The following is a 10,008-nucleotide window of genomic DNA, read 5'->3' as shown; positions in this document are numbered from 1 at the left end:
CCGCCGGACTTCTGCAACAAGGCGCGGCACGCCACGTACAGCCAGAACCAGACGGTGAGATAGAAACTGATCGAAACTCATCAAACTCAAGTTTGAAACGGCGCTCCCTTTCCAGACTTCATATACTCTTTCCACTGTAGAACAGTGTGGTAATGATATTTGCTGTGGCGACTGTTCCTAGGGCTTCCAGTCGGAGGTGGCTCTCGAGTACTGCGAGCTCTCGGCTGAATGGGGCATTAGCTGCATCACGCCGATCGAGTGCTGGACGCAGAAAGACGGGTACAGAGCGTGCGTCGGCAAATGAGTTATTCGGGATCGTTGTGGCGCAAAGTCATGCCGACCTATGGTTCCGGGCGCTCTCCCGTCCACCTTACATGTTTGGATGGTTTCACTATAAGCATGCCACTTTGGCTGATTTGCAAATGACTTGTGATATTCCTTGATTGGAAAATTGATAGTTATTATTAAACGAAGGGAGGCCTCAAACACAGAATTAATTTTGAGTTAATAAGGTATAAACTCGTTCTTTAACTTTTATTATCGTCCTTGTTGAAGTTGGACGATCCAAAAAAGCGTATGTCCGTAAACTGCCGTTATGGAATTGCCAAGTCAGCCAATGCAAAGTCTCATAGAGCCCTATGGGTAGGCAACATCTTGCATGCAGTTCATGTGTGTATTGCGGGATGGCCTACCCTGAGTCTCGCGGGCGCTAATGTCTCGTTATTTAAGACGAATGATCGAATGAATCTGAGAAACGGATGTATATTCTAGACGATCCATAAGAAGAGCAAGTACTGTTTTCTAGCTTACACCGCGCGGACGCGGAGGTAGCGCATTTCCCAATTAGGGCTCTCAAAACCCGGACCGGCGGGTACCCGGGTAACCCGGGTAGGAACCGGGTAAACGGGTCCTGCCGGGTAACAGCGGGTAACCCGGGTAGACCCGGTATGTCAAATTGCCTACCTACAGGCGCGGTTCCGCCGGTTCTACCCGGGTACCCGGCTAAACCCGTGTTACCCGGTTAGACCCGTTTACCCGGTTCCTACGCGGGCGGGCGGGTACTCGGGTTACCCGGGTATGCGGGTAAAAGTGAGAGCCCTGTTCCCAATTGCCATCTCCCGAAACTAAAGAACATGTAAAAATTGAGATCACCTAAAAAAAGTTTATTTAATTTTAGATACACACATTTTTACTTCACAGAAAAACGGTTCAATGAAATCATTTTATTTATGGGCAGTTTTGTGCATTAGACTACAGGGAAGAAAAATCTAACTGTTGGGTGATAAATTAATCTTGGAAAAATAGGCTCAATAGAAAATTAATAATTGTTACTCAAAAGTAAATTGATAAAACTAAAGGAACCACTGTAGATTTATCGTAGCTATTAGCAAATTCATTGACCACATTATATTCTCCATTCCATTACGATAAAACACCTCTTTCAACAATTGAAGTGAGATAGATTCAGTTTTCAGACAACTCGAAATTCCAAATCAGTATCTATGAGATACAAAACAGTACCAACAAAAAATGTTGGTAAAATAAAATAAGCATAATAATTATAATAACTAGGCTTTGCATAAACAGTAAATTTAGATCATTAAAGCTTAAATACAAAGTCACAAAACATACTTCAACATTTTAAAAAGTACATAATATCAAACAGATGTATCGTCAATATTTAGACAAAGGCAGTATTTTAGATTTCAAATTACAGGAGAGGCAATGCAGATATAGAATGGGTAGAAAACATTTCAAACCAATTTCAGACACCCCATCAGATCTGAACCACCTGCTCGATCTCAAAGTCACCTGTCAAATCATCTGCCATTCACTGTTTGGTAATTTTTTTGTGACCACTTGTTTGTTCAAATTGAACCTCAACAGGAAAATGGATAACAAACTCTACAGTAAACAAAATAAGATAACTAAAGCTTCAGAATATTAAGCAGGTACAGAACAGAACAATTTTCCAAAGCTGTTACTTTTGAACTCAGATATGGTTTAAAGAGAATCATGTCGTTATGTTTCACCAGTGTTCAAACATAGACTTTTATCAAGCTAGTCAAGTCTTAAAGGTGGAAACTTGACATAAAAATAAATTAAAAAAATATCTCCAGCTTAATAAGAATTTCCTAACTACTTAGTCACCGATATCACAATGTGCTTAGAACTGTCAATTGATAGTCTAGTAAGCAAAACATTACCATGCCTTCACATGAAGAATCTTTTCTTAAATTTAACAGAATTAAGAAATTTTTTTCAAAAGTTTTTTCAGAGAACAAAAACATTCAGCTTACTCGAAACTTGCCACTGTTCATGGCAAGTTCAAACATACAAATAAAGTCATGATGGGTATGTTAAGGTTCTGATAGTCCAGATTTTTTAAAAGATTTACAAGTAACTGCAGGTAATGTAAGTTATAAATCTGTCAAAAAATTAACAAATATAAAAAGATTACAGTTAAGACAGTGAAAGTAGAATAGCTTCAAATCTATTTTATAGATTACAAAATAAATTCCTGAAAAATCCTCTGAACGTGTGATGAAAGATACTTCAAGCAGTGGCATGGTGGCTGAGATTGCCTTATCATTTCTTTTTCTCAGGAGCCTTTCCATACATAGAATCGAGAAATAGACCAGCAAATACAAGAATTGTGGCAAGCCACTGTCGTGGAAGAAGTTTGTTACCAAACAGAAATACAGATCCTAAAACAGTAAAGAACTTTCTGGATGTTGTTACAATTGAGCAAGGTAGGGGACCATAGTCAGCAACCATAATGTAAATGAACATTTGTCCTAGTGCGCTTGAAACAGACAGGAAGGCTAGTTCCCAGAGAGCTTCGGGGTGTCGATCAACAAAACCTATGAATTGTTTCAATTCTCCGGTTAATACTATAGCAGCACCCAAGTATATAACTGACCAAAAGTTGGTGTGCAGCATCATGTGGCCAGATTTGGAACTATGCTCAGCTCTCATCCTGTCTTGAATGGCACCTGTAAAAAGATTAATCATACTTAAAATACCTTCAAAATTGACGGGTTAAGCTCAAAAGGTGGATTGACAATAGACACATCAGATACACCAGACAAATCAACACATCACCACACATATCATATAATTTTTTGAGGTCTCACCCTTAAAAAATTATGTGATGTGTGGTGATATGTGATGTGTTGATGTGTCTAGTGTGTCTGATGTGTTTGTTGTGGATCCACCTAAAGAAAATGGATAACCAAACTATAGGGTGAATAAAATGTTCAAGGAATTTCCCTACCTGTGAGCCCATCCATTGTCAGTGATAGGAAGACTAAAACCTCGCCAAATCCAATCAGTGATTCATTAGACTGGACAGTGGCTTTGCTGGAGTCCTTATAAATGAACATAATTATGCCCAATACAACCATGAACACAAAAATATATTTTTTAAGTGGATATGATTTGCGGGCCAAAAGAACACCAAGAATCATGACTGGGATTGGTTTTCCAGCCTTGCCGATAACCTGAGAGGGGTAACTAACCCACTGCAGAGCCATATTGCTGCAGACCATGCCTAATAAAAAGGTCATGGCACATGAAGCATAATAGAAAGTCCTAGTAGAATCCTCGCCTTGCTTCATAAAAGTAGCTAACATCATTTTGGCAAACAGATAATTAACAACACACTGCATGAACACAAGTGCCAGGACGCACGTGAAACGTTCCTCATTTTCTCCTTCTCCATAGACACCTTTCATAAGTTTTTCTTGTTGAATGCCATAATAAAAATAGCATGTAAATATCCCACCAGCACTAAGGAAAAACTTTGTTCGTTTCTCCATTTCCCGAAACTACCGAAATCCCGTATGGAAGAAAGACGTGTCGGCTGCTGATGTGTCTTGGCCTATGTTTTGCTGTCAAAGCAGCAGAGAGACTGCCCGGCGTGAGTGAAGTATAACCACTGGAGCTGCAACCCAAATAAAGAAACTAACGGGTTGACTAGACTAAGAAAGTGCTCGTTTCGCCAAACGTAAGAGAGAGAAAAGAGATCTGCGAGGGAAGCCAAACGAGTATAGTTTCTTTAGAAGTCGAACATCTAGATAGCAGACCACACAGCACACACCACGTCAGACTACAGGTAGTTGAACTTCTCATATTACACTTCGCCAACGCCTTAAAAATACGTAACTTTTCCAGACGGTTTATTTCCTTTATTTTATAATAGTAGGGAGCCTTTGCGTGATATGTTTTCAGTTCATAACAAAATTTCGGTCATGATTTTGCAGATTTTCTGAAATGCACAATGCCCTTAGTATTTTTTCGGTCAGAAACTTACAGGGATATGTTGGCACACATTGTTCACGCGCCAATTTCGAATAATCGAGGAAAGTTTGTCTGATTCTGAAAAGATCTTATCACTACTATCTTGAAATCATTGTAATATAACAAAAATAAAATAAGAGGGTAGAAAATGGCTACACAAAATAGAAGTTGACATTACTTTTTATTCATTTTTTTCATTTAGTACTACATGTAGTAACACAGAAACATGAAGGTACATATGTAAAAGACAAACTTGGTAGATACAGAATTAAGACAGGAAGCCATGAACATATCACACATTTGTTTGGAGCAGACGCCATTGTCTTACCTATCATCTTACTAACAAATTAATATGAGGTACAAATATGACTGAGGTCCCAGAGAATGACATTCACAAGAAAAGCTACTCATTGAGTCAAAAAACAAACAACAAAGACAAACAAGAAGATATAAAAAAGGGGAAAAAGAAACGTTTAAAGCTGTTGTAGCAAACAAATATAAACAAACATAACAAATCCTTTAAAATATCACAAAGGTTTAACAGCGTAGATATCACACTAGATAATTAAAAAGAAGAAAACCAACAAAGCCCGATAATAGTTTAACACAACACTCATTCGTTGATGAAGTCAAATCCCAGTAAGAACTGCAAACGAACACACATGTTACCTCTTTGTTACATGTTACAAAATAATTTAAATTTGTTTTAAGGAGCATGTGCTTTCTATTTTGTGCACTACAGACAGTTAAGCATCTTGACTCTATCAAATATTGAAGAAGGCAAATGGTCAAAAAGACAGCCCAAATTAGATAACATGTAAATTTAAAAAAAAAAGTTAAAATTCTTCACTTTTGTGTGGCATGCAATTTTAGCCTTTGTTGCTTAATAAAAAAGTCTTTGGAAACTAAGAATTTTAGGAAACACAGAAGACGTCTTTTTGAAGTCAGACAAATACCTACAAGTACATAGAGGTAGTACATATTAGTAATACTTAACATTTCTAATCCTAAACAGATAGAAACTAGGAGTAATAAATAGGTTACATTGTATTTCCCACTCATTTCATGTGAAATTTTACTTTGAGCTTTTTGTTAATTAAATGCAGACAGATAAATTCTATACAGCTACGGAAGAAATTAATGTCACCTAACTTGAACAGAGGCTTAAGAAAATTTAGAAGCACTGCCACAGGAATATCTTGAGGTACTTGTGGTTATTATGCAAGTTGATTCCTGCTAAGTGGCTCACGAGAACAGGAGAGGTCAGGAGAATTTCGCCTATTTTCCTTGGGGCTTAAATGTTGACCATCAACAGTATGTAGTGGTAATGTTTGGTGGTCTTGAGTGCTGTCATAATAAGCAGGCTGTACTTCTCTCTTGTTGGGAGAGCCCCGCCTCATAAGTTGTTCAGTTTCGCCTTTAGTGGCTTGCCGCGGGAATAAATCAGATACATACACAACCTGTAAACAGACAAACGTTTAATGTAAAAGTTCAACTACATTATTTCATCAATAATTTAAATATGAGGAAAACATCTACTTACAGTTAAGATGGCTACAATAGTGCCAATGAGTAATCCTGACAAAACATCGCTCCAGTGGTGCTTGTAATTGGAAATGCGTGACATGGCTGTTGACCAAGACAGCATCAAGCATAAATATTGAATAGCATGCCGTAACAGTTTTGAGCCCTTGAACGTCATTTGTGATTGAAGATAGCACTGTTGAAAGATATTTTGAAAAAGGATATGAAAGTAGGGACAACTCAGAAAGTGTATTAAAAAATTAGTATAATTTTATGGCTTACCACGAGAAAGACCATGGTGTATGCAGAGAAAGATGAATGTCCGGATGGAAATGAAAGCCTAACACAAGGAGGACAACAGGTAATTAAATAGAAATGGAGTAAAAGACATAAAATCATTGAACAAAACAGGAAAATTTCCTATAAATAAAACTTAATATACCTCGCCTCTTTAAGCTTGCGAGAGCCTATGTTGGCTGTACATTCAAATTCTTCCCAATATTTATGCTGGTTTTCTGGTAAACTACAGTTAATGTTTGGTTTGCAAACATCAATAAAATGTGGACGTAGACGACCTATGGTGTACTTTGCAATATCAGTAGTAAGCTGAGAGCTTGCTGCACCAAATCCAAACACTCCAATTACTTTGTATGAATTCCACACCCATGAGGGAACTGCATGTCCCATGAAGATCTGAGCCACATGACCTGCTGCTGATCGATGGATGTAAAACTCAGTAATAATAATCTGCAAGCACGTAACATAAAATATTTTTAAAAAATGTGAAGGCTATAATATTTCAAGTTATTACTTGCTGATACTAACCACAGTTATTGGTAGAAATAAACCAATAATATACAACATTAAGTTTGTGACAGTTGACTCTTTGAATGGGTGCATTAGGGATTCATCATTACAATAGAACCCACGATGATATGGCTTACCAAACAAGAAAAAGAGCAAAATTGGTAATCCAACTGAAATTGGAAAATTTATTAAAGTAAGTAAAGTGTAAGTACATATGATTAAATTACTCCAATATGTTCAACAGTTCCTTACTCGTTAACAACACTGCCACATCTATGATGATCTTTCTAAGAAGATACTTAGAGTCTCTATCCATGGTTGAGCTGGGCGCAGCCGTAAGCACGCTCTATACCTGAACAAGAAGTTCTGGGGCTATGGGCGCTGGCTCTATGGACTTGACCCCGCAAGATAACAGATCAATTTTGATTTGATAGCTGACGTCTGCTTCCTTTACGACCCTTAACCTACTTCAGCTGGCCCTTAGAAGAGAACATGGTTGAAAACTGCCACACCTTGTTGGACAACCATCATCGACCAGCGAAAAGGATCAGATCCTGACTTTTCTTCCTTCTCTACAAGTCCTTCATGATCGAGTTCAAGAGCAACCCCATAAGAACACGGATATCACATATAGGATATAGGACTATGTCGTTTGCCTTGTCTTGCCTTCCCTTCGATTTACTTCTCTTTCTTCGCACCTGCCTCCTCCTGCCGGTATCTTTCTCAATTTTCCTTTGGTTTCTTCAATCATCGTCATTTCCCTTTCTCCTGCTTCCTTCTTCTATCTCAAGTTCACTACTCCCACTTCCACTGCCCCCACCCCGCCCCACCCCTTTCTTTTCCATCCCTCCTTAAGTGACGTCATGGATGTCCCCCCTCCTCCGACTGAGTAGCCAACGCTCGAATAATTTGACTGCCACCAGAATTTAGAAAGAACACATTTCGAAACTTTGATTCCCAATCAATAGGTGCATTCAAATTATTGCAAAAATTATTTTACATGCTTTTTTCTCAGGAAGCATAGATTTATTAAGGCTCTTAAAATCTGTTAGGCATGTTTTTCAAGTTTATTTACGCGTTTTGACGGTTTGCCCAGTATGTGCTGCCAGCCTCACGGCTAAAAAATAATTGGAACTCATTTGGATGTCTTCTTCCTCAAAATTAACAACAAGCTACTAAAACTTACAGAACTTTCACCAAAGTAATAATAAATGTGTTCATGTTTGTATTGACCCGCACCGTTCGTTCTAAAAATAACGTAATAATGTGTACGTTTCTGTTGTAGCATGTTGTAGCACTGTACATACAGAAGTCAGTCAAGGTGCTCCCACAATGTAGGCATCAACGGCATCAACGGCATCAAAGCATCAAAGGCATCGCTCGGGGTGGTTCCGGGAATACAGCGTTGGGGGGGATGACATTATTTGATGGATACATTAAAAAACTGTTTCCTCATCGTAAAATGGATTAAAGAAACACTATTTCACGGCTTTTGACGAGAACACGTCATTTTCCCAGCGTAATATACAGACGAAGGGCTCTACTTTCCCGACGCTCTTTTGACGTGTATCCTTCCGCCAGCACATCGCATCATCGCACGGCATCATTTCCGAGCACCCGACAAATGCACGGTATTTTAACTGTGTGTTATTATATTTTTCAAATGTAAAAATCGTAATGCGAAAAGACGCTTATGAAAATCCACGTATAATGCAGTACGGTGGGCGGCCGAAGCCGAATCCACAACGTGATTCCGCCGACGTCCAAGAGATAGCGCTGCGATACGGACCGACCAATCACAGCACAGGTTGAGTTTAGCCGCGAAACAATCGACGTTCGAAGTTCGTTGTTGCCGTCAACGTCAAACCTGGTCAAGCCCGCCTAAAGCCCGCCAAGCCGTATCTGCGACCGTCGGTGTTGTTTCTGTTTCTTTGTGATTTGTGAGTGTAATTCAACAAAAGTGTCAGAAATTTGTACCTAGCCTGGCTGATTCGCCTGCGAAACATTTATCGAAGTCCTAGTAATATCCCGAATTTGCGGGCTGGGAACCTAACCCTTGTTTGGCGGGTTGCCTTTGGCCGTTTGCAATATAATTTGGGGTCTATTATTTAAACAATAATGAGAGTGTGCACTGAGCCATTTTTAACCTAAGAAACGTCTCAATGTCTCACTTTATATTTTAATGAAGGAGTGTGGGGAATATCAGTCCGGATTCAGTCAGGCCATCATTTAATGACTTGAGTTCTGACCCTCTTCTCTCTGTTTCTTTACAGGTCCAGCATCCAGCCATCATCATTATCTTCCAGCATCCAGCCCAGCTCAATCCCACCATCATCATCCTCAAAATCATCCGCCTCCTCCATCGTCACCTGACAACACCCACTGCCCACCCTATTGGTAGGTCCCCAAAGGACTCAAATTTGTCTCGATGACATCAATTGACATCACTAGTCAAAATGACTAAGTTTTGATTAATGATGTCACTTGATGTCATCTTAACAATTTTCTGTCCCCTACGCAAGTAACACGAGACTCCTGAATAATGGTCAAATTGCAGTACAGTGACATAGCTGCCAGTCAGTCACCATGATTTGTATTTCAAGTTGTAAAATATCATGTAAATTTGACATCAAATTGAAAATATTGACTCTCTTCAATTGCTATTATATCAATTTGATGTCAAAATTACTTCAAATTTCACAGTCCGATATATGTCATGGTGAATCTGTGTTACTTGGGTTGATCCATACTCTCCCATTACCTCTCCTTCTAGAATGACATCGTGTGCACATTTCGCCAATGCTTTGTTGTTGTTAAATAATGCCACTGACATCTCATGTTAAAATATAATGAAAAATAAATGAAAACCACAAGTGGATTGACTTAGTTGACCTGTATCCTGTAAACTACAATAATGCTGGATGATATCAGTGAAACAAAGTTTGATTCATTTAAACTTGTAACCAGCTGAATGCTTCAAAGACAAGGATGATGCATTACCTCACGCAATTGTTACGTTCTCTGAAATGGTTCATCTCCTGTTAAGTATAGATTGAAAGACATCTATAAAGATAAAATATAAAATTAAAGTAATGTAGCTGGCTTTTTAAATAGAAAGAAAGAAATAAGTCGTTACTGTTGGTGGGTGGGGGAGGCTGATGCCGCGATACTCCACGCTCATGCTGACACTGGCCCACTGGCCGGTACGAAGGCAGTGTGGAGATGAGGGGACTGGACGTCGTTACCCCACGCATGCATGCGTGGGATAGCGCAGAGGGAGGGGGGGGGGGGCGTCCTTCGGCAACACTCTCGCCGTCTACTTCTCTGTCCCCCCCCCCCTCTGCGCTATCCCACGCATGCATGCGTGGGGTAACG

The 10,008-nt window shown here is 39.4% G+C and overlaps 3 protein-coding genes and 1 long non-coding RNA gene across 6 annotated transcripts in view; 2 read left to right on the top strand and 2 right to left on the bottom strand.

The window, feature by feature from the left end:
- On the top strand, window positions 1-493 carry LOC127749489 (uncharacterized). The gene is made up of 2 exons (XR_008011185.1): window positions 1-54; window positions 182-493. It is a non-coding gene; the product is annotated as an uncharacterized LOC127749489 (long non-coding RNA).
- Window positions 494-1,142: 649 nt separating this feature from the next.
- LOC127749488 (solute carrier family 35 member B1 homolog) lies at window positions 1,143-4,112 on the bottom strand. Its single transcript, XM_052267739.1, has 2 exons — window positions 3,278-4,112; window positions 1,143-2,996 (listed from the first exon to the last, which is right to left on the bottom strand). The coding sequence occupies exons 1-2, from the start codon at window positions 3,819-3,821 to the stop codon at window positions 2,590-2,592; spliced, it is 951 nt and encodes a 316-aa protein (XP_052123699.1). The 5' UTR covers window positions 3,822-4,112; the 3' UTR covers window positions 1,143-2,589.
- A 352-nt stretch (window positions 4,113-4,464) lies between these two features.
- LOC127749487 (putative phosphatidate phosphatase) lies at window positions 4,465-7,444 on the bottom strand. 2 transcript variants are annotated; one of them, XM_052267738.1, is made up of 7 exons: window positions 7,102-7,444; window positions 6,886-6,985; window positions 6,652-6,803; window positions 6,269-6,573; window positions 6,109-6,166; window positions 5,846-6,022; window positions 4,465-5,762 (listed from the first exon to the last, which is right to left on the bottom strand). In XM_052267738.1, exons 2-7 carry the CDS (start codon window positions 6,947-6,949, stop codon window positions 5,520-5,522), a joined length of 999 nt encoding a protein of 332 aa, XP_052123698.1. In that variant the 5' UTR covers window positions 6,950-6,985; window positions 7,102-7,444; the 3' UTR covers window positions 4,465-5,519. The 2 variants fall into 2 exon arrangements, with proteins under 2 accessions (XP_052123698.1, XP_052123697.1); XM_052267737.1 differs by having other exon boundaries at window positions 6,886-7,444.
- Window positions 7,445-7,954: 510 nt separating this feature from the next.
- LOC113213883 (sentrin-specific protease-like) overlaps window positions 7,955-10,008 on the top strand; it is a 13,950-nt gene continuing 11,896 nt past the window's right edge. Inside the window, exons 1-3 of one of the 2 annotated variants that reach the window (XM_052267731.1) lie at window positions 7,955-8,264; window positions 8,350-8,573; window positions 8,907-9,030. The gene's annotated coding sequence lies outside the window, so the exon portion shown is untranslated. The other variant, XM_052267730.1, reaches the window with a different exon arrangement.

This window comes from Frankliniella occidentalis, unplaced genomic scaffold, assembly GCF_000697945.3.
Source record: "Frankliniella occidentalis isolate FOCC.00 unplaced genomic scaffold, Focc_3.1 Scaffold58, whole genome shotgun sequence".
Lineage (NCBI taxonomy): Eukaryota > Metazoa > Arthropoda > Insecta > Thysanoptera > Thripidae > Frankliniella > Frankliniella occidentalis.
This window is presented reverse-complemented; position numbering and strand designations above follow the sequence as displayed.